We start from the raw sequence: 25,131 nt of genomic DNA on the forward strand, positions 1-25,131 counted from the left end.
GTCTGGAGAGCCCAATGTATAAACTGTGTAACCATATGAATATGTACGGTGTAGTAAAAAAATTGGTTGCACACTGATCTCTAGTCTTGGGTATGCCATCAGCATTCAGATCCTGAAGAGTAAGTTCGACCCCTCTATCCCACTTCCGGAACCTCCTATCCAACCTACCGGGGGGAAATCTGGATTACCCAGAACCGGGGTTTGTGGGTACGGGTACAGCTTGAACTGACATGTATGTGCAACTTGTCTCCAGTGGTGGAGAGTGGATAAGGTGGAGGACAATAGAGTGGCAACAGAAGAGAGGCTAAGCAAGAGGCAACCACTGCTATTGTTCAAAGGGAATTTGACTCGTTTCACACACAAGACCATAACTTTCTCTGGATGCGCGCAACTACCATCTTTGGTATCTGAAGTGGAAGAACCCTAACAACCTAGAGAAAGCGCAGTAAGAAGTTTGTTTTATGGCAGTTGACTCTACCCGTCCAAGAAATCTCTAGTCAGCCCCACCTATCGAGGTCTTTTGCAAAGAATGTCCAAAAGCTCTCTAGCATATTTTAAGTTGAAGTGAAAGCTAATATTAGATAGCCAGTTAGCAACCCTATGGAAAATGTTTGGGGAGCATTTAAAATTGTCTTGTCAGTCCTTACAGGATTTTTCTTTTGAGATTCCCCTGCTTGATTCAAAACTCTGCCTGGTTCACAGTTGATACAGCAAAGGGCTTTTTAGAATTTTTTTTTAACTATCTTGTAGAAACGCAACCTAGATACTGGATCTGCCTCTTCTACCGGTATTACAAATGATCTTTGGTCACAGATTGTACTGAAAATCCTGTCTCCCAAAAAACAGTTACTCTAGGCATGATGAATGACAATGCGTGGGCTGGTCAGAGGAATTTAAATGAAATAAGATTTGTTCTCTTCCCCAGCATGGGGAAGAACAAGCGTTTCAGTGCAGGAAACTTATTTTATGTAGAGCCACAATGCTGTCAGTATGCGGTGGCCATCTTCTAGTACCAGAATGTTGATTCTCCTACCTTTGTGACATTATCGCTGTAGTATAGTTAAACACTGCTAAAGGGTGATTCTTAAACTGGAAGACCAGGTGATTCTTAAACTGGAAGACTAGGTGAAGAAACACAATTGCTTTTAGGGAGGGCATGGGTGCTGAAGCAATAACCAGTTGTGGGGTACAGCCTCCTCTGTGGAAGATGCTTATAGTGTAATCCTGTAGCACACACTTTTGTATTTCTAATGCTTGGGAACTTTACATATCTTTAAAAGAGGCCCACTTCATTAAAACTCTTTTTGTAGGCTGTATTAGCCTTTAGTTTTGATGAGGGTTTATTTTTTTAATTCCCCTTAATTATTCAAAAGAACATGTTTTTTTTATTGTTGAAACAAACTTTCAGTTTAAGAGGAGTTATTTTCTGCTTATTTGATAATTGCCTTTTGCTAAGCAATATAGAATTTAGAATGGCTGTTTCTATGCATTTTTTCTTCAAAACTATTCCCAGTTATTAATGAATTATAATAAAAGAAAAATCTGTTTTGGGTACCAACCAATTGCAGTCACAATAGAAAACTGTTTACTCTTTAAACTTGTCAGAAATAAGTGTCACTGAATACAAATTTAAAGGAAACAATAACATTTTAAGAATCCAGCTACAGGATTATTTCACTCTTATTCCATCCAAGTGTTTGGACTGTAAAAGTTAAAATGGTCATTTGCTCCTTAATTGTAGTGAGATCATTCATTGGCACTATTTAGAGATCAATGCTGTACATTTCATATTCATAAAGTGATTAAAAAATAAGTAGTTGCTTGTCTCAACCAAGCTGATTGTAGGATTATGCATAGAATGGACATCTATGACAGACGTCAAGCTACAAAACGTCTCAAAGTATTTCGTCTGTGTCACCTCGTACAGTAGATGTGGTCCTACCCTTATTTGTGGTCGCAATTAACTACTTGTGGCTATAATGAAATCTGAGCTGCCCCTAGGGTGGCAAGTCTTTTTAAACACTGATGGCATTAAAACTCTTGAAACATGCTACGCATGACTGAATAAGGTTTCTATAGAAAGGTTTACCTCTGAGCCGTATATAGTCTAATTGAAGTCACAAATGATTTGATTGATTCAGGAAATAGTAGCTCAAAGTTATTTGAACATCTTACTGTCAATGCTGCTGAAAGTACTTATACAAGTAAGTATGTCTTTTCAAAGCCCAAAGGCATGTTATAACCGAATCCTTGGTTGTAATGTGGGATCCAAGAGCTAGTTACAAATGCTGCAGACTCTTCCTTTTTTGCGAAAACTGCATAAAATAAACTTTTCTTGTGTGTATGCTCCTGTACCAAAATAAAATTTTGGTTATGGAGAAAAAAAGCCCTTTTACTTGGTCTCTTCACCTTTTTATCTAGACATTTTGTCTGCACTACCAATATGTCTGATAATTGGAGGTTACTATAGCAGTGTTAACATGGCTATTTGTAGTAGTTTGGCGACCGATGAGTGGGCGGGAATGAAATGAAGGGGCACTCATTGTCCCTTGGTCCCCTCTTTTGTTTAAACGGTGTATTTTGTTAGCTGCCTAAATTTACTATTACAAGGAATCTTTGGCATAAGAGTCAAAACACATAGTCCTCACTTCTGCACATGTATTCCAGACTCATGCACAACCCATAATGTTTGTAAAATATTTTTTTTAAAGACTGTTTGTGTAGAAGTTTGGGTTTATCATTTTATTTAGTTTTGTATCGCTAATCATCTACTTTTTTATGTTTCATGGGAACCACTGTATACTAGCGCAGTGCACTTTGATGACCAAGTAAGCTGGCTTTATTACCAAAAATGATCAAATTAAAACCGATCTCTGTAAACCTCTTTAAACACAGTACAGCTAATTGATGCGAAAGTGTAATGTTTTAATCACAAAAAGAATGTACTCCATTGTTGGCTTGAAATTCCCCAAAACATCATCTGAGATTGGAGAGCTCCTCTTTACTTCGTTGTAAAATGACAACGATACATAAAGATGAGCAGAATACAATAGCCCAAATGTTAAATCTCTGTTTTGAACTTTATTTTTCAATTGCTCTCTTTACTTACTAATCATTAAATAAAATTGTAATATTTTGAGTATGCTCTAATTTTTCTTTTCTTTTCAACTTCAGTTCTAGGTCTCGATCTAGAACATATTCACGATCTCGCAGTAGAGAACGTATGTATAATAGGGACAATAGGGACTTTAGGGACAATAGAGATTATCACAGAGATTACAGAAACAACCGAGGCATGAGGCGCCCCTATGGTTTCCGACCAATGAGAAGAGGCTTCTTTCCAGGTGGAGGTGGCGGTAGATTTATGCATCGTGGCGGCTTTAGACCTATGTGGAACAGAAGACATTCTCGCAGCCCCAGGCGTGAACGTTCGCGCTCAAGGACTCCTAAGCGAAGGTCTGTATCCTCCCAGAGATCTCGCAGCAGGTCTCATCGCTCTTACAGATCTTCTAGGTCTCCAAGGTCTTCCTCATCTGGCTCCTCGTCCCAATATAGCAAATCACCTGTCCGTCCAAAAAAGCGCATCTCTCGTGAGAAGAAGGCAAAGAAATTGCGGAGTGCTCCATCGCATGATAGCCCTTTGAACACTAAATCTCATGATGAGCCTAAGGACGCATTTGAACGTGACCCATCTGAGTCTTTGGATGAGTTTAGCAAAGCATCAGGTGTGTGTGTGGATACTTGGGCTGGCCTGTCTGCATATGATAACAGTCCTCGGTCGCCCCGCAGCCCTTCCCCTGTGGCTTCCCCTTCCAGCCTCAGCTCTTCAGACTCCGATACACCTATTCTTAGTACTGCAAAGGACACTACTTCGCCACTCTCTCCCGCTGTGCAGCAGAGCCCAGAGAGTATTGACAATGGATCTGCCCGTTACAGCCCCTCTCAGAACAGCCCACTACACCATATCCCATCCAAGAGAAGTCCTGCAAAGACTGTCCCATCAGAGGAAAGCCGGACTGGTGAACTAGAGCTCTCGAAAAGCGGAAAACTTGGCAAGCGGTGAGTAGAATCTGAAATGATTGCTACTGACCCACTTGAACTCTTATGATCTGTTCGCGCATACCCTTGATTCACTATTGAAATCACTCATAAAAACATTTCTTGATTTTTGTTATGAATTATTGTTTGCATGATGTTTTTTTTACATCTCTAGCCTTTTACTTCATTTGACGAACATTAAGTTGTGCCAGGTTTACATTTTTTTGGGGGAGATTAATTCACAGTGCTGTAGCAATTTTGTATTCAGTGTTCTTATACCCTTTTTACCTATCAGTGAGGCAGTTAGCGAAACAACACACATTTTTAATCTCCAGTTTTTCACTGTTGATCAAGTATCTATTTACCATAGGTACTATTTAAAGTAGGGGGTGCACCTTCAATACTCCAACGGATTGAATTTGATAGGCTTTTGTCTTCAATTCTGACAAATTTTTGGAAGGAGCCTAATTTGAGGATCATAATGCCCTTTGTCATTTGTGAACTCTGATAGGTTCATGTGAAAAATGCGACCATTAAGAACTCCAATGTTATGTATCTGCTCTTGATCTTATTGAGGAAGACGAATTATGTTCTTGCATAGTGTTTAAAGTGATGTCTAGCGATATCTTTTTCCTATCAGGTCCCCAAAACATTCATTTCAGGCAGGCATCCTGAATGGAGAAGTTTGTTGATAGTGTTTCGTAGATGTGCATGTAGAGGAGATGAGAAGATTCTCCTTTTATCTTTCTTCTTAGTTGTTAAAGTAAAGTTGCACACAAATCATGCATACACTTAAGTGCATACTTACAAGACTAAGCTGTACTCCAAGCCCAGTTTCCCGTTTGCTATGTATAGTTTACTTTAGCCTACAGAATTTCTGTAGGTGATCAATACTTTGCATCTTGTTGTATTGTGCTCCAAACTGGTTGGGAATTGAGGAATTGATTTTTTTTTCTTTTGAAAGAAAGAGGTCACCCTTCCTCCTCCTAGTTGAGTATGCTACACTCCCCTGGACGGCGGCAACACCCTCCTCTACTATCTCCTGAACTCCTCACTCTTCTCCTTAAGAGTATTCTACATGCTCCAGCACACCTCATCAAGAGCCTTAAGAAATAAGTCTTTGTCACCCCCACTCTGATGGAACTCCTGAATCCACTTACCAGCCCGCACCTTAACGAGCTGCATCCTCTACAAAGCCATCAGCTTGGCAAACCTGCTTATCTGGCTGCCAAGCTCACTGCTGGACACCAGCAGTCAGGCCACCATCAAATCAGAGACAAAAAAGTGCAGAAAAGAACTAGACATTGGCAATGCCGGGTAGATTTGGCATTGACTGCAAGCCTTTTGGCTTGATCAGTCCTTGTCTTGTAATGGGTTTTATAAAAACTCATTTTACAGCAAGTTGCTAGACCCTCGCCAATTTGGAAAAGGAAAATGCTAAAAGCAAACAGAAGCACATGTTGACATTGTAGTCCCTGGCATCAGAGAGAGCTACTTTGTTTGGATGTGCTCCTTATGAAAGGTTAGAATGCCATCGCTTGCAGTAAAGTTAACCAAATTTCCCTATGCTGTCTGCACCCATGCCCCGTTGCTCCATGATGGCTGCTGTAATGGGTGTGACAGAACATGAAATGGGCTTGCTGAAAGCTGTCCAATAATATATTGCATATATACTTTTAGTGAAATCAAACGGTGTTGGCTAACAGGCCCAAGAAAGCACAAGGCCACAGCTTCTCCTTTTGTACACCAAGGATCTTGAACAATGTCCCCGTATTCATTAGGATTACAGTAACCTTGCTCCAAGTAAGAAAATAGCAGAAGATGCACCCCCTGAAAGAACACTACATAATGAGAACTAACCGTTTCTTTCAGTTCTCACAGCCCAACTACTCCTCCAATGACTTGTTGACTGGATCTTTTCGTTTGAATCTGTACAGTGCTCTTCTGCTTTTATTCTAGGATTTAGCTATACATGCATAGTATCCGAATCCCCAGTAACATCCAATTGTTGTTAATATTTTACTTATGTTGCTTGCTCTTCCTGGCTGTATGGTTGAGATTCTTCCCTTCCTGGAAATGGGCAATTGTAATTTGTTTATTTCTAATCTTAGTGATGTTTCCATTTCTGATGGCCCACAAAAAACTTGGCTTCCTCCACCCCACGTCATTTATGAATGGCTTTTAAGCAGATAATAAATGCCTCTGCTGCTTCCAGGGTTGTTAGTTCTTTCTTGAGAATGAGAGATCCCTTGTGCTTCCTCAAGCATTAGTTCTTAACAAGCAGATCAAATCCTTCTATACCCATGGCAACTCAGTATGCTAAAACCGCTGTATGCTTTTGGCACAATTAATGCAGTCTGGTTAGTGACCATCTATAATTTGAACAGTTTGACTCTTGGCTTGCTTTCCTTGATGATTTGCTGTCCTCGAAGATTGTAATTGCAAGCAAAGTATTTGGAGTTTTTCATTAGTGTACTGTAAAGTTCTCCATCCTCCGGTGCTCTTCTAAATGTACAATTGAACATGGTGTAGTTTCAGTATGGCAGTGGAGAGAATTGGCATCACTGTTAAGAGGACTCATGGACTCTGGCCTGTCAAAAATGACCTCTTCATATCCAGTCAAAGAACTTTGCGCTGAATGAGTTTTTTCCAGGACTGAAGTTCTTCCTTAAGGTCATCTGGGAAAGGTTATTGCAGTCCAGTAAACAAAACAACAATATTTTCTTCTTAAAAAAAATGATGGCCCTGTCTTGGTCTTTTTGTGCCTAGCAGTTCAAATGTGGAATATGTGTTTTGTCAACAACCGCCCTTGCATCTCCCCTGCAGTAGAAAAACAATTTGGACTTTCTCAGCAATATATCATCCCTGTACCAACTTCTGCTAAAAACTACTGAATGCTCGGAGTTAGCGTCTGTTTGCTGGCAAGGAAAACGTCCTTGGGAGATGCCTGTCTCCTAAGTTAGTTAGCCTGGTGAGTAGTTTCTTCAAATTCAGCAGACTCTATTGAATTTGAGAAGCTCCCTTTTGCATTTGCCCAATGTGATTCATAGAAGAAGTGATTATCTCAAAGTACAACCTTTTTTTTGTTTTTTCAAGTTCTATACCGACTGGTCCATTAAATAAGACTAATTTGAACCTCTCAGTAGCATTGGCTATTACGAAACAGCTGATGCATAAATGTGGAATGCTGGTGTTGGGTTGGCAAGGAGCCTTAGAAGGGGCAATTAGTTCTTCAGTGGCAGTATGTTGGTTAAACGTAAAAAATCACATGTTCTGACCTCGTGATATCCGCAGGCTATGCAGATTAATTCTTCAGATTTTCAGTTGGAACTCCCACTTAATGGCAAGAATATGTTGCTTTGTCCTATTTGACGTTGGGGGTAAACTGCACAATAATTCTCTATCATCAATAGAGTTCAAACATTTGGCCCTTTGTGCAAGGCAAACGTTTTTTGTGATATTAGTAAAGTTCCAACTCAAGACCCTTTCTGCTAGAAATCAGTGTTCGCTCAATTTACGCAAAATACGCAATGATCCTTTATTTGCCTGTATATAGTACAGCAAGACTACCAGTGAATTCTGCTCTCAACTGCGGCCCATAAACGTTGCCACTTCAGGGTCCCATTCCTTTCAGTGATGTCTCTGTTTAACAAGCAGAGGCAGAAGGGCATGTTTCTCTTATACAGTGGTCACAAATCGCTCAAATTTCTCCTGAAACTTTGCGGGAACGTCCGCAGGCTTTTAATTTTACCAATACTCAATCCCAGCTGTCCATACATTTATTGTGGCATTTTCACATAAAATTCTGAGGTGTTGTCACTTATTATTCTCCCAGTCCTGCTGTGGAGAGACTCAATCCTCCCAACTTCTCAATATAGTTGTGGCTACCCTGATATGTGAACTGTGGTATAGGATACTATGCACTCTGGCTTTCTTGCAAGATGACTATGGTCTGCGCTATTATGCTCTATATGTCTTCTCGCGAGATGGGGCAGAACAATATTCCTGACATGTTGCGTACTCCGAAATATGCAGGGTCGTGCTAGGAGTAAAAACCTGCACAATGACAGTAGTAGTTTTTGTGAAACAAAGGTTTTCAGCTTCACAATGTAAATGGAGCGTTAGGTTGTATAGGAATTAAATGCAACACACAATGTGTGTTTAATTGCGCAGTAGTGTAGAAGTGCCTCCTATTTCTTGCTAAGATTTTCATTACAAACCTCCTTAATTGCCATTTGGGCTAATAGTTGTTTCTTTTTTTCACCTATTTTCGCCAAATGTAGTCTATAACAACTCATGTATGGATGGAAAAACATTTTTTCCGGTATTTTGCATCCTGACTAGTTAGTATGTCCTAAACATTAAGTTGTTTCTATCATGTTGATTGAATATGCAGTGTAGTGCAATATCATCCCATATGCTTTAATGCACTTTAGTATGTTTTTTTCTGTGAATTGCAGTTCAATTGTTTTTTCTTAGTTTCTTTGTTGCATTACTTGTTTAATGATCTGTTTTAGGGCAAGTTTACATAGACTTCCTTGCATTGTAGCACATGTTGATTTAGCTTGTTTACCTGGTCTTGTGAGGTAGAATTCTTAGGTTGAGCAGATATTTATGCTGTCTAAAATTAATGTTTGCTTTGATAGCTAGGAGCATTATAGTAAAATCACTAATCTGTTGTGGCCAGCAAGTACAGTGCAAAGGAACACGCTTTCAACTTGCCATATTTTCTTATGGATCCTCAAACTTTTGAACCCCCTTTACCTTTTTTTCGGAAGGAGAACATGACCGTTTTTTTTGGGGGGGCGGGAGGTTTGGGGTTCTGGTAGGGTGTATTCAGCAACTTCCTTATCCGTCCATGTTCTTATTGAAAAGTCGCACGCATGATTTGCATGCAGCAAGTGACTGTTAATACTCTTCACTGCATGTTTTTTCCTCATTTCTAGTCTTTTCATGGAAGGCACCATTTAAGAAAATGTGCATGAAAAGGACACTGAATACAATCTAGCATTACCATTTTACCCTCTTCTCTGCTATTCACAGGTACACAGATGAAGAGGCTAGGATACATGCGCTTGACAGGGGGAGTGCCAGGGAGAAAGAACCTCAGAAGGATAGAGTATCGGAAAAGAGTAGAAAGGAAGGAGGGAGAGACTGGGAGGATTTAGAATCTTTAGATTATTTTAATGAGAAGGGGGCTAAAAAGGCTTCGTTTCTGAATGTATCTGATGTAGATGACTTTGAGACTGAGGATTATGGACAGTTTAGGAAATCTGTTTTAGCTGATCAGGGAAAAACTATTGCTTCAGCATCTCACTGGGATGCTGAAGAGGACGGAGCAAGGTTTACATCTAAATTGGTGCTGAAGGGTGCTAGGGATACTGATATATTTAGAGAGGAGAAATTTGGTAGAGGTAAAGATGCTAGCCATGCAGGGGAAAGAACCAATACAACCAGAGAACGAGAAGACAAGGTTTCTGAGAAAATGTTGGGGAACAAAGAAAGTCAGTCTCCAGATGAGCTTAAATCTGAAAAGCTGAAAGACCTCTTCAATTACAGTCCTCTGCACAAGATGGAGTCGAGAGACAAGTCATTCAGGGAAGACAGCCCGCTTAAGATCAAAATGGTAGCCAGTGACTCCCATCGTCCTGAAGTCAAACTCAAAATGTCCACTGTGCCTCTTGATGATGTCGACAGGTAAATATTTCCTATTTGGGACCTTCTTTCACACATACCTCTTTCTACTTTTGATTGCACAAGCTGGCGTTTTGTCTTTTATACTTCTAGGTCAACGTCCTTGATGAATGACAGGCTGCTTGCTAGTACACTTGTCCATTCTGTCAGCAAGGACCAGGAGTTCCGGTCCATCTTTGATCATCTTAAGCTTCCACAGTCCACCAAGATCTCATCAGAGTCCTTCGTAGACCATATTGTGTCCCTGGTTCATCATGTTCAAGGTATGCTTTCTGTCTGTTAAAAATCTTGAAATGCACTGGCTTTTATAACCAAGCCACAGATTGTTCGTAAACTAAATGCAGACACATGTAAAACTAGTTCATATTCTTGCTTTAGTTGCATTCTGTATTTCATTCGGGTTATGTAAGAAGTACTGTGCACCCTTCAAAAATTTGAAATAGAAGTGGCTTTGGTTGTGTTTCTGAAGAGGTAATCTAGGTTCACATAATGAAGGGGAATCCCCTCTCTAATGTGGAGTTTTTAGTTACATGAGCCCCTTATCTTACTGAAATTGGTATAGTATCACACATACTTGTGGCAGAAGCAATAGTCCACTCAGCTGTCATGTTGAGTTTTTGACCCATAACATAATTTACAAAAGAAAGTCTCCAGTTTGCACGTTGACCTACTGTGCTGTCTTGCTGGTTGTTTGAACTTGAATGGAAACAACCTAGAATATCAAATGGATTCATAAAAAGACCTGTAGGGCTAACACCATATTGAATCCATCTATTGGCAAATATCCAAATGTATGTGTGTTTCTAATGGCAAAGTTCTTCAAATGCCAGGAAGCCATGACAATACATTTTTTACTTTGCTGTGATGTTACTTACTTCAATGTACATAGGTTGTGAATTTAGTTGGAACTGGAGGGGAAGACATGCATGGGGCCTGGAAGTGACTGATATCCCATCCGCCATATTACAAGTGAATTGTATCCCATGGCATTTGTAATAAGGGGGTAACCGTCTGCCAAACTCTAAATTAGGCCCTTAGTCACATCACTTAGTGATGTTTTGGCACCATTTCTATATACACTAAAGAGCTAATGTTGGTCATGGGGAATTTAACTGGAATATAAGAGTATTGGAAAGATGAAAAAAGAAAGGTCAGCAAACCAATGGTGTGACAAGCTGAAAGAATTAAGTAAACAATAACAAATTAAGTTTAAAGCAGAAAAGATCAAATGGATGTTGAAGCTTGCCAGACACCAATATTGCTCTTGGAGAACACATCTGTTCTTTAATTTTAGGATGAACTCAGATGGCTGTCCTCTTTTTGTGGGTTAAAATAACTCTTAAAGTGGTGCCATGGCCAATTGATAGTTGAGAGAGCTGTGAATTTTCAACTCTTTGTAACACAAAATGCCACAATTCTTCGATTTTTGCGGGCCCTACTGCGCCTGAATTAACTTCACACTTCACATCGAAGGCACTGTGTGTTGTGTCAAGAGCGTAATCTCTTCTACCCTATTCCAATCTACCACGTCTGGAGTCCCTGTCTTTCCGTCCTGATTCAAGATGGCCCCTGCTGTGAGAGGCCAAATGGACGAGATGCAGCAGGCTAGGGATATGGCTGTCTGGTTGCTGAAAGGAAGACTGTCTTGCATTCCCTTGGGCTGTAAGTGATGAATCTCGCTGTGGCCCATACAATCATGATGATGTCCACTGTTTGTGAGAGGCCTAGGACAGTGGTTGGAGTACGCTAGTTGCTCTTAGGAGCACGGGATGAGCTGGACTGTAGTAGGGGCCACCAGCTTTGTTGAGGCCTGCACACTTGAGGATGCTGAATAAATAGCGGGTACTGGACAAATTGAGGGATGGGCCACCTCTACCTTCTGCTTCAGTTGTCTCCCCCTCAAGGACTGTATCATGGATGAGGCATACAATGAAGACAGACTGATATCCTTGATGGTGAAATTGTTCTCTTGATCAGCTGCTTGGGTGAGCGGTTGCCAATGATGACTTCATGGAAATAAGACCAGCCTGTGGCTGAGTGGCATGGTATTCGTTAACGCCGGGACATCACTGGCAGCCTAGCACTGTCGCCCCTTCCCAGACTGGATTCAGGGAATGCAAAGCATGTGGGCTGTACGAGTTTCCTCCTGTTTACTTCATGAGCCTGTGCTTTGAGGAGCTCTTTCCTGAGGAAACAGCCAGGGTCTAGTGCTGTGATTCAGGGGCAGCCTATCACACAACACATACTCCTCATTGAAATTACAGCTAGTGCTTATCAGAAGAATCTCCTACCACATGGTTAATCAGATTCAACATGGGTAAATTCAAATGTATAAAGTGCAACACATTTGTGTGGCGGGAGCATCAGTGGGCTTCGAAGATAAAATAACCCAAGCTAACTTTGGTGCCTCAGCCTGTGTTGCAAACAAATTTGCGAAGGAGAAGTTGAAACAGGTGCTGGATATAGGCCTCCTAAGAGCTGACCAACCAAAATCAGCCAACAAAGTTGCAGAAACAGACTGAATTTGTCCTGTCTACTATTACATTGTATGTGCCTGAAATTCAGTCACGGATTTTGTGTCTCCAGGAGAGTATCCGCTACTCTGAAAATGCAGATGAGGAACAATGTCAATGAAACATCTGAATCATAGGAATGCCTGAAATAGCAGAAGGCCTATGCGTGGACTGTTTCCTAGAGGAGTGCCTGACTGACACTAGTGCTTCACAAATTTTCAAACTTTTTCACTGGTTCACGACTTTTGCCGGCTCCCCAGGCGTCTTCTCGACCCATCTTAGCACATCTGCTACATTATGGGGAACACCGTTTAATTCTTTAAATGGCCAATAAAAGGGCCCATGGCAGCAAAATTCTCTTTTTCGCCCAATTATAACATGGCAGTGCAGCAACACAGGCGCAAAACTTGCTTGGGGTTAAATCCAAGCTGTGCCTAATGGACATCAAATGCATGCTGCCTTCTGCATGCATGGAGAGTGAGTGGTGTCGGTGAGATACCCTCTCTCACTGCAACAGAGTGGATGTCATTTTACAGAAACAAATTCTCTAGTCTGTTTATGCTGGCTGCTGGGGCTCATTTGTTTCTTGGTGGCAGGCTGCTGTCTTCTATGATTTCCAAGCTCCTCCTTAGGATGTGCTGTGCTTCGTGCTGTACTCTGGGTTCCCTCCTCATGGGGGCGAATATTAAGTGATTATGACTTTGAGGATACTGCTGGAAGAGAACTAGGATTACAGGTAAGTAACTTGTCCATTCTGACAAATGAGGACAGACTTCACACATGGACTGAAATAAATGTAGTTGTTTTATCTTTTTTAATATTTTCTTTTCTTAAAGTGCACAAATCAAATGTGCAGAAGATCCTAAGATCCTATTGCACCCTCCACTGCCTCCTCTTCCATCACACATTCATATACCTCTTCCTTAACCAGTGGACCATCCCAGGAGGAACATATGGCTAACTCCTTTTACATATAATTACAAGGATGCATAAGGAGCCATGCATGGAGAAGACGTTACTGTTAGAGCCCATTCCCGCAATAAGAGTACTACCTCAACAGGGTTCCCTTTTGCATCCCACTGCATAAGTCAACAGAGGCGCTCTTGTGAGCGTTCTAGCTTCTACCTCAAGTCATCGCTTTTGAGAGGGGATCGTCGAGTCTGACCCAAAGTCTCTTGCATAGCTGCCCTCCTCCCTGTCGCTCTCTTGTGTCAGCTCTGCGTTCTTGTGGGACAAGTGAGGCATCGCGAGAATTGGCACTCATGTTGTTCATCACTGTCACGCGATGTTCCTGGCCATTGATGGGTACCAAATCAGCAAACTTCAATCTCTGCGGAAGGCTGCCGTTCGATTGATTCTAAAGCTTCCAAACCGCCATCCCACCACTCTGGGCAGGAGAGCATTACACTGGCACCCTGTCCACCAGAGAATTGAGTTCAAAGCACTCTGCTTGGTGCATAAAGCACGGTACGGGGGAGGTGCGGATGACTGCCAGAACAGGCTCAGGCCTTACATGCCTTCGTGCGACTTACCACGGCCTGATCTGTGTACCCAGGTACAGGCGAGCCATTTTCCTGTTGTGCGGCCCAACTGTGGAACAAACTCCCATTTGCCCTGAGACTGCAGCCGAACCTTCTATCGTTCAGGAAAATCCTAAAATCTTGGCTGTTTAACGCCGGTTAGTGTCTGGTCCTTCCCCACGCCCTGCCTCCTTAACACACCCCAACGCCAAGACGCTTCGGCATTCGAGCGCTTTATAAGCTTTTATATAACATAACATAACATAACATAACTGTCACAGCTTTATATTTCTTGCGAGAAAACAAACTGTTCCAGTGTTTCCGCGCAATCCAGCAGCCATTTTGCCTTAAGCCCTTTCACATTGCCAGGTCCTCCGCTTTACTAGTCAATGGTGGATTTCAGAGATTGGAAGATTACTGTATGGCACAATCCCCATGGCTCATCACCCAGATCAGTAGGATTATTCTTTTAGTACTTCAACATCAATCACTGTTCTCTGAGCTTTATTTCTAGTCTTCCAGTATGGGATTATGATTAATATGGAGAAACATGTGGGATCCTGGAACACTCTTTCAATAGAAATAAAATACTTGCTATATTTTAATTAATATGTCTATCTTAGGCAAGTTTTTTTCTTTCTTTATCAAAATTGGTTAAGTAAACATATATAAAGTAGATAATTGCAAAATTGATTAAAAGGACATGGAGCATCATTGCAATCCCTTTATTTCCCCCATAGTTAAAGGAGAAATAAACATGAAAGCAAATAGTTTAGATAGGGATAGAGCGGCAAGTAGTAAGACAGGCACCCCACTGTTCGATAGTCACGCCGCTGCACAGCCTCAAACAGTAACATACTTGCAAGTTGTCCCTCATTTCAAATTTTCATGCAGGTAATATCCCTTGAACAGTGTTTCTTACTCCATCTGTTTTTTTCAACCAACTTTTTTGTACGCAGTTACCACCACAATGTCATACTTCTTTTATTTTATTCTGATGAGTAGGCATTACATTTTCCTTCATTTTTTTTGTCACTTATTGTGAGAAAGTGCCATCTTTCTTGCATTGGTATGCCCCCACTTTTTGCTGAACTGCTGATGTGCTTAGACTGGGTGTGCCCTGGGCTCCTGCCAACCAGGTACCCAGGGCCTGTGTTTCTTCCCTAAAACTGTTTTGACACTAAATCCCAATTGGCATCTTTGGCCACATGTCAGCCCCTAGTAAATGGCACCCTAGGTACCCTGGGCATGGTGACCAGAGAAGACCCTTAGGGGCTGCAGTACTTATTGTGCCACCCTTATGGGCCCTGTACCACCCACACACTGCCTTTGCAGGCTGAGTGTCTAAGTACAGAACTAAACAAAGAGTCAACATGGCACACATCCCTGTGTGCCACGCCCACAAGACCAACTTCCCTGGCATACCTCAGTCACCCCTCTAGCTGGGTGCCCTATGCCAGTGGTGTGGGCACAGGTGCATGAGCCCCGTGTCCCTTCAGTACCCAGGGCCATTCCTGGGCACTGTAAGTGCAGTGATACCATTAAGAGTATATGGTGCTGGGAGGTTGTCATTACGAACTCCACAGCACCATAATGGCTCCACTGAAGACTGACAAGTTCGATATCAAACTTCTCAGCACATTAACCCCACACTGATGCAAGTGTGGGATTTAATGTAAAATGCACCAGAGGGCATCTTGGAGATGCCCCCTGAAATCCTAACCTACAATCCACGTCTGGTCTGAGAGGCTGCCACACAGCAGACATGTTGCTGGACCCCTGGAGGAGAGCCCCCACTCTTGGGCCTGCAACAATGCACATCCTGGGCGAGGTGCTAGGTCTCCTCTCCCAGGATGGGCAGGGGGAAGCTTCAAAGGCCTGCCACCCTTGTGAGCTTCTCCAGACCACTTGATGTACTCAGCAACTGGCCCCCACCAGTTCTGACCCCCCACTTTTGCGGGAAACCCTACGTCATGATGGGGAGTGTGCCAGTCTGTGCCATTCCCCACCCCTCAGGTGGGAGAGGCGAGGTGACACATGACCCCGGGCTCCAGCCATCTTGAAGATGGGGACCCCTGCCCAATCACAGCTAGGCTCCTGCACCCCTCGCACCCCTCGCACCTATTGGTCCCTGCCCTTGCCCTACCTGTGAAGCCCCTAAATTCAGTATTTAGGGGCACCCTGTACCTTCCTTCCTCAGATCCCGATAAGAAAACGAGAAAGAAGATCAAGAAGAAGACCCACAATGCAGCTGCTAACAGGACCACACCAACTGACTTGGCCCCAGCCCTACTGGCCTGTCGATCCTGCAACCTGCTCCTGCTTAATCCCGGCGACTCCTGCGGACAGCAACCTTGGACAACCCGGAGGACCTGCCTGCCTTGACCCTCTAAGAGACTTGGACTCCCCTGAGCAGAGGCTCTGCTCCAACAGAAATACCCCTGGTGCCAGCCAGGAACCGCAAATCCAGCCCACTCTGCACCTGCCAAGCCCGGCCCGTGCCCGAGTGATCCAAGACCACAAGGCCATCCCCCCGGCGATGGGTACCCGAAGTCCAGTGCCCAAAGACCCTCCTCGATGACCCAGACGATGCCTGCAGCCTCAGAACCAGGGACTCCCCCCAACCGCGACCAGCTGAGGGTAAGCTTTCCGGATGTCAAAAGACACCCCTGCACCCGGCGCCCCATGGTCCCCTGGGCCCTCCGTTGGGGTACCTACCTCTTGTCCAGGATCCCAACTTACCTCTCGAAGTGGTGGTCGCACCTGAAGAATCTCTGTCCCCGAGCTTGCAGCCTTTGTTCCCTTTTTAAGTTTCCCATTGGCTAACATTGAGCGCCTGGCGACTTAAAAGCACCCTGCATCCAGCCGCCCTAGTGCCGCTGGAAGTGAAACTACTACCCTGTTCTACTTCCCTACTTGCCCTGAGTAAATGACCAGGAGCTCAGCTCCAACAGCCGTGTGGCCTGCTTGCTTGCAGCCACCAACCGAAGGCCCCCCTACCCTACATTGGATTGCATTGGGCCTACTCTCTCTGTACCCGGCCGCCCCTGTGCCGCTGAGGCTGTAACTACTGTACCTTCCCCACCCTGGGAGACCCCTGAGTCTATGCCCAGAACCTTAACTCCACCAGTCGAGTACTCGCCTGGAAACCGATAACTCACTTTCCTGCCATTGGATAACATTGACTGGTTTGTCTCGAAAAATCTTCAAAGTGTGAAGTTTTGAAACTCTAAAATATTCCTATAAAATCAGCAGAGTAACGAATTTCGAATTACTTACCTGGAATCCGGAGAGGAGCCAGTACTGTACCTCTCAGCCCAGTAATGCACTCAAAAGTAATTAGAACTGTACTTACCCATCACCTGAATTTTCTTCCATAGGAAACCATTGACTGCTTTTCCCTGAAATTTTTTTCAAGTGCCTAATTTTGAAAATTGCAAATAATCCTTAAAAATCGTACCAACTACTAAAACGTAAGTACTTACTTGTCTTAGGTAGAGACCCCAGTACTGAACCTAGGAGTCTAGTCCTGGACTACAAAAGTAACGCGAACCTACTTTACCAGTGACTTGAATTTCCTTCCATAGGATAACATTGCTAGTTTTTCACTAAAAAGTTTGTCAACTTTTAAAATACCTTTATATTCTTTAAAAATCATTGCAGTAACCAAAACGTTTTTACTAAACTGTTTTCAGCTTAGGCCCCAGGCCTGAATCTAGGATCCAATCCTGGAGTTACAAAAGTAATCTATAAAGTAATCAACTGCATTTATGTAGAAGAACCCATTGAGCTCAATGTTAAATTGTGTTAAGAGTTGTGTTGCCAACTGCTACCCCTGTGCCTATTGTGTTTACAAAGTTTATTTCCTTTCTGCAAAGAAATTATCTGAGAACACTCATATTGAGAAAAGTATATTTTGATACCTGTTGGTTCTAACAATAAAACAACTATATCTTTTGATGTAAAAACAATTGGCCTGGAGTTCAGTCCTTGAGTGTGTGAGAACCTTTTGCCGACTGGGTGTGTACAACAGATTCTTTATACTGTCCTCTGATACTGCCTTACTGCTCAACAAAGCTACCACTTTGGAGAGTAAGGTCAGCCCTGACTTTAACCTCTGTTATACCTCTGGGGGGTTGTGGTCTCTATACACACTGTACCTTACTTTGGTCCAGTATATATAGAGCCACTTTCTCACACTTATGTGTCCCCCTCCACCTCATTTTTTGTCAGACTTTTTATCTGACAGAAATGTTGGCAGAGTGGTGTTTAATGAAGCATGTTTCTAGGTTTTCTTACAGTGTTTGTTAGTTTATCTTTACGGAATAGCTTTTTTTCAAATAAGGATGGGGTTTGAGGGGGGAAAAAACCTGTCATTGCTGGGGTCTGGATCAAAGACCCCAGCAACAGAGGAACCTTAATCCTTCTGGGTCTCCTTGTGGCACCTCACACATGTCCCTCCAGCCCTGCAACTGCATAAAGAGCTTTGACTTTGTGAGAGCTACATGGTGTCTATCCACATCCTAAAGCAGGTCCTCTGCATCACATGTATGTCTAGGTCCCAAGAAAGACATCAAGAGACTTTGATGGATATACCTAATGGTTCCCCTCTGAATTGAGGGAGGCACATGACATGGGGCAGACCAACCGTAGTAGTTTAAGTTGGGCTTGACTCGTTTTATTTAGAGAGAGATTTTTTGGAAGGGTCACAGAATTGTGTTCCTTCTAGAAAATTGTTGTGCCAGAAGGTTACAATGTTCAGGTGCACGCAAAGCACCTTCATCACCCCTGCATGGCCGATTGCAGAGCTCTTCAGGACACAGTGCGTGAGACAACGAGCAACAGTTTGTGTCAACTTTATGAAATCGATTGCATGGCAGATGGCTTACAAACCGTGTGCCGGCATGCTGTGAGCGGGTCAGGATCAGGAGATCAGACAATTGGGACACCAGAAGAGCATGATATAGTGTGGGTGCCTGAAAGGGTGGGGACATGACTATCCATAAAGCCAAGATTGCCCAGTAAAGCAGATGGTCCTAAAACCCATAATGTCACAAAGGCTGCATGATTATAAGTGATTAAGTCATGCACCTGGGACTGCACAGAGGTAAATATACTTTGGTCTATGAGACACTTCAGGTCATGATCGCCATAAAGTGCCACAACACCCATAGAACCAATAGCAAAAAAAGCAGCCCTTCAGCAAGAGATCATGGCATTAAGGGCCAGGATAATAATTTGTCAGATCTTCTAAACCGTAAAAAAGCTTTAGTTGAAGTGATCCAATGGCAATGATTCCCACTATCAGGAGGGCAAGAATGGGCGGGCGCTTCTTCTGTTTCATGGCAGCTCAACAATGGAACAAACTCCCAGGGGGGCTTCGGTTGGAGGCCTTGAAGACAGCTTTCCATAGGAAATTGATAACCTTCCTATTCCCCACTGATTAGTTATTGGGTGTCCGGGTCTGAATGGTGGGGATGGCGTTTGGTAATCTGCTTCTTTGCTTGTTGGTACCATAGCGAGGGGACACACTAGCCTAGTGTAATCAGGCGCTTTATAAACTTGTATAATATTATTATTAAAACTACATTGTATGAGCACAATGCATTGCCTTACAGACTTACATATTGCATTTGTGCCTAAAATGAACTTCCCAATCTGATGGTAACAGGAAAAATTCAGTTAGAACATTGGCAATGAAGTCTGTGGCACTCCTCGTTAGGATTCATGCAAGAAAAAACCTGGCAGCAGAAAAGTTCAGAAGTATAAGTTAGCATCCAATAACCTACGTTTAGCCACAGAAGAACAAGTTACTTACCTTTTGGTTATGTCTTATATGGTAGAGAATCTGTCTAGCTGCAGATTCCTTACCTTAGAATTATCCCCAGGTGTCGACTGGATCTGGAATTTTTTTATGAGGTACTGCCAGTAGGCGGCTTCGTTGGGCTCTGCATGGTGGCATCAGAAGTGATGGGTGGTACCTATAGGTGACACTCTGATGAACGATGGTAATGCTGAAATACGAGCTGCGTGACTGATTGCAAGTGACGCCGCTTTCCTGATTCTTAGAAACTTTGAATAGTCACCGAGCAGTGCTGAAAATCGAACGCATGTTCGAGCGCAACACTTTTTAACTCACCGCGCCGATTTGATTTTAATAAATTGCACTGTGTGAAGTAAATTGTGTGAACCCACCTTTTTAAAAACCTTCTGAAATAATAATTTGTGTCCCCGGTCCTCCGCACGCGCTAGGCTTGTTTGTGGGGAGGGTGCCGGGCGGTACCTTCTTCTGGCTTCCAGGCTGGGGCAGGCACTGATTGGGCAAACGGATTTGTAGAGGTGGAGCTGAACAATAGCCCGTCCTCTACATAAACCAGTCACACCGTATGACGCGCAGCGAATACGCGCAGCAACCGCGCCAAAGCCGCGCTAAAGACAAGCCTAAGACATGCCCGTCTGGGCCCGTCCGGGACAGGACAGGACGGGGCATGGGGCAGGGAACCCTACACTGACAACTCCTCAAGTCTCGGGTATGAGCTCCACGCAACTAAAAGCTTTACGCCCCACACCACATCGCGACTGCATAGTGCTCTCGCCATTGGGTGACACACACTGCATAAATTGCAATGTTCATATCACAAATATCCAACCATACCCGGACACAGAAACCCATACTCAAACTCCATCCAAACGCCCTAAACACAACCGCTGCAATTACTCTTTTTTTTTTTTTTGGCGTAAATTGCAGATCCTTGCCGCAACACAAACTCGACATCTTCACCCTTCTATTAGAAGAAGCACACAGTGCTCTCTTCCTCACAGAAACTTGGCTACACGACCGCTCCGGCCCGGATGTAGCAACTGCCCTCCCAGCCAACTATGCCATCGCAAGAAGAGATAGACAGGGCCAAGTGGGTGGAGGTATCGCCATTATATTCCGCAAAGATTTTACCTGCAATATGCTCCCAGTTAATATTACGGACTGTGAAGCCGCCTCTTTGCAAATCACTCTGAACCCCAATTTCACTTTCTCCGGCCTCCTAATATATAGACCTCCTGGGAATGCCAATACCTGGACAGCCAGCCTAGCAAACTATATCACTCCATTTCTGTTAGACTACAAAAAGTTTACACTCCTAGGGGATTTAAATCTGCATCTTGAGGACCCAACAAACGTGGCCTGCTGTAATCTAATTGACGACCTAACTGTTCTTAACCTATCACTCCTCAACTCCGGTTCTACGCACAAGGCAGGACACCTATTAGACCCCATAATAACAAATATCCCAGAATTAAAATGGACTCTAACCAGCCCTTTATGCTGGTCAGACCACCATCTTATCAGTTTCAGTTTAACCAGAACATTCTCCCCCAGTAATACTACATGGGCAGCAAACTCCATGAGAAACTGGAAATTACTCGACATAAACAAACTGAATCAAGCTTTAACAATTAGCACACCTTCTCACGACCAGAATGTGGAAAGTCTAGCTGTAGCCACCAACCAGTGGTTAGAAACTGCAGCCAATCAATGCCTCCCACTAACGCAGGCAAAAATAAATTTCCACCGTCCCCCAGCCCCCTGGTTCAATGAACTTCTCAAAACTGAAAAATCTAAATGTAAAGCACTCGAAAGGAAATGCCGCAAAGATTATAACCATGAAAAAAAGATAACATACAACAAAGCGAGAAACGCATATCACTCCTCCTGCATCAAAGCCCGGGCCCTTTACGTGGCCAACTCCATTAACAATGCTACAAACAAAGCAAAAACTCTATTCAACACAGTGAAGGACCTAGCAGGCGCCCAAACAACCGCTACTATTCGCCCTTTAACTAAAAAACAATGTCAAGACCTTGCTACATTTTCTAATGATAAAATAGAAAACATTATCCTCAACATCACCACCAAACCCCATGACAATTGCTCACAGCATGATATCCCCATGTCACCGGATAATATGAACACCCTTGAGAAATGGCCCCTTGTAACCATGGACTCCCTAAAATCCTCCCTGAAGTCCATTTCATCAGGCTCCCCCTGCGATCCTCTCCCTGTGAGTATTCTAAAACAACCTGACACCACCCCCCTGATCTCTATAGCAGCCATGCTAAATGCATCCCTCCAATCCTCCACAGTCCCGTCGAGTTGGAAGCACGCAATGGTAACCCCACTTCTGAAGAAACCATCTGCCGACCCCGCTGTCCTTTCTAATTATCGGCCTATATCTTTGCTCCCTGCCTTTTCCAAACTCATGGAAAGGCACATCTACTCCGCCCTCACTATCTTCACAGAGGAAAACAATCTCCTCCACCCCTCACAATCAGGCTTCAGAGCAGGATACTCCACAGAGACCGCCCTACTGGGCGTAACGGAAAAAATTCGGAAACTCCTGGAGGAGGGACAAACGGTCGCACTCATTCTTTTAGACTTGAGTGCGGCGTTTGATACCATATCGCACAAAACTCTCCTGGCTACTCTGGAGAGAAATGGCATTTGCAGTGATTGTATTGTATTGTATTGTATTGGCATTTATATAGCGCACTACTTACCCGTAGGGTCCCAAGGCGCTTCGACCGCTGCAAAACCCTTCCTGGCTTCCCTGAGAGATGGTCCCTTAATGGGTATCTCCAGGGTGAGACCAGGCATCCCCGGCGGTCTGGTGGGGCCGTTAGTGAAGATGAGGCAAGCTAATGCCCAGAGTTGCCGAGTGTGATCGCTGATCAGAGTGGGCACCGAGGCGAGAGAATTATCGAGTCCGCTGACCCTGGTCCAGAAACCTGCCGCGCCGGGAATCGAACCCTGGTCCCGGGCCGTCCTCTGCTCTCGGGTCTGCCGCCTCTAACCAGTGAGCCACACTTCCCTACAGTGGATTAAGTTCTTTCTCACCGAGAGAACCTTCCAGATCAAATCCAGTATTGCATGTTCAGATACTTTTTCCGCTCCACATGGAGTCCCACAGGGCTCCATCCTGAGCCCACTGTTTTTTAACTTGTACATTAGACCTCTGGCCGACCTGGCGGACTTCGCAGGCCTGACTTTAATGACCTACGCTGACGACTCTCAAATCATTTTTTCCCTATCAGAGTCAAATCCCTCAGCCCCTTCTCTCCTCAAAACTGGACCCCAGAAAATCTTCAACTGGATGGCCACCAACCAGTTGAAATTAAATGGGGATAAAACCGAAATCCTCCTATTAGGAAAGAATAAGGAGCTCTGGAATCCCTCCCACTGGCCGCCTGAGCTGGGTAATCTTCCCTCTCCAGCTACACAGGTAAGAAATCTAGGAGTCATTATTGACAACGCTCTGTCAATGAAACAGCAGGCAAACAAAGTCGCAGGTCTCTGCTTCCCCATAATAAAAATGGTTGAAAAAAATCATTTGGATGCTGCCCCCTGCCACACAAAAAAACCGTAGTCAACGCACTAATAACATCGCGTATTGACTACGGAAACATCCTCTACCTAAGCTCGAATCTAGCAGTGATCAAGCGACTCCAAATGATCCAAAACTCTGCCGCAAGACTCTTGTGTAGGATACCAAAGTCTGAAAGAGTATCAAAATTCCTGAACGATTTACACTGGCTCAGGATTGAACATCGGATCAGCTTCAAAACCCTGAGATACATGTTCAAAATCAAAACCAAAACAGCACCTACCTATCTGCAAGCTTTAGCCTCCCCCTACCTGCCAACAAGAAACCTTCGCTCCCAAACTGCAGCGAATTTCGCTGTTCCCAGATTCAAACTGCAAAGAACTGGCGGGAGATCGTTTTCTGTCAGAGGGCCAATTCTATGGAACTCACTCCCCCCACATATCCGGAAAGAGGACAGCTACGCTAGTTTCCGGAAATATGTAAAAACCTGGCTTTTCCAGAAACAACTGTGCTAAAATCCAACTCCGCATATTCCTTTGTCCAACCTAATGTCAAAGGCGCCGGGAAACCCTTGTTGGGTAGCTGAGCGCCATACAAATGTAAAAAATAATAATAATAATAGGTGCCACCTCAGTGCCCTGACGTCAGTTCTTTACTTTCTGCACCAGTCTGGAGAAGAACTACCCCCAGTCACTTTGACTGACTTTTTCGACCTTTTGTCGAAGTGTATTGGAGACATTGTTGCATGGTGTGGCAGGGATGTCCACAAGAAAGGCTGGTTTTAAGCACTTGTTACGCAGGTGACATGTGAAATGTTCATGACGGAACCACACCTCGTCTGCCTCTGGCATCTCGAGAGCGACCACTACACCAAAGCCTGCGGTAATTGCCATGCCATGCACCCCTAGGCCTTGAAGGAGTGGCCCCATAAGCTCCTTTCCACTCGCCAAGCCGCACCGCAACTGTCTTGATCCATGTCGAGACTAATGTCTCTGGATCATTTGCAGAGCCATCGATCATCATAGCAGTGGAAGTCGTCCGGGCTTTTGGGTAAGTCCTATCAAAAAGAACAACAAGAATGCGAAGAGGTCTTCAACTTTGCCCCATCCGTCAAAGTCATCCAATGAGACACCGGACCGTCTGCATTTGAGGCCTGGCTCCGCGATTGAGCCTGCGCCTGAGCCGTCTCCGTGCCTCGCTAAGTTTCCTGTAGCTAGATCATCCTCCGCCCAACTCCATGAGTTTTATGAGGCAATGCACCCTTAGATGTGCCATGGGCCTGCTGGTTCAGGAGGGGACCCAGAATGGTTTTCCGCCTGAGGGCTTTCCCCCGATACCAGTCAGGCTCCTTGGGTCTATGGACTGATCTGGACCGACGCTGGTCGAGCCACATCGACATTTCCCCAGCGCCGATGCTAATCTTTTCTCAGACATGGAGCCAGATGGATTTTGTCTGCAGAAACCAGGGCCGACTGGAGGAATTCCATTCAAGCCTGAGCCTTATTCCTATGGGCTAGGACTTGGGGAAGATTGGGAGTGGCCCACTAGACCCTTATAAATACCAGCCATAGACACCAATGAGGACAGCTGGTGTGAGGATTTGGCGGATGCCAGTGGACTGGACACCTCCCCAGATACTGGCTTGGTCTCTCCTCCTACCGTGGCTATGGGGAGAGAGCCTCATTTGCAAAGGTGGTGAGAAGGGCCACCGAGGTACTGGACCTTCGGCTTCACTCCGTGGCTGTCAAGATGAAAGTCTTGACAGAGGTGCTTCAGCCGGGAGACACCCCTTCCAAACTTCTTCTCCCTTTCAATGCAGCCTTCACAGATCTCAAACTCTATGCCTGGCCCCAGACCTGCACATGTGCTCCAGTAAATAGGACAGTTGCCCGCCGCATTGCCCCGCCCAGGAGACCCCAACGTCCTCACCCAAAACCCCACCCCAGAGAGCTTGTTTGTCCAAGCCTCCTCTTCCAAACAAAATCCTGA

The 25,131-nt window shown here is 44.2% G+C and overlaps 1 protein-coding gene across 7 annotated transcripts in view; it reads left to right on the plus strand.

The window, feature by feature from the left end:
- The window catches only part of BCLAF1 (BCL2 associated transcription factor 1), a 406,790-nt gene that overhangs the window by 111,108 nt on the left and 270,551 nt on the right, over positions 1-25,131 (plus strand). For 4 of the 7 annotated variants that reach the window (XM_086927408.1, XM_086927409.1, XM_086927410.1 and 1 more), the window contains exons 3-5: positions 3,175-4,059; positions 9,082-9,735; positions 9,826-9,995. In XM_086927408.1, coding sequence (XP_086783534.1) covers positions 3,175-4,059; positions 9,082-9,735; positions 9,826-9,995 — 1,709 coding nt within the window. The remainder of the gene's footprint in view (positions 1-3,174; positions 4,060-9,081; positions 9,736-9,825; positions 9,996-25,131) is intronic. The other 3 variants (XM_086927412.1, XM_086927413.1, XM_086927414.1) reach the window with 1 other exon arrangement.

This window comes from Lissotriton vulgaris, chromosome 6 (genome assembly GCF_964263255.1).
Source record: "Lissotriton vulgaris chromosome 6, aLisVul1.2, whole genome shotgun sequence".
NCBI lineage: Eukaryota > Metazoa > Chordata > Amphibia > Caudata > Salamandridae > Lissotriton > Lissotriton vulgaris.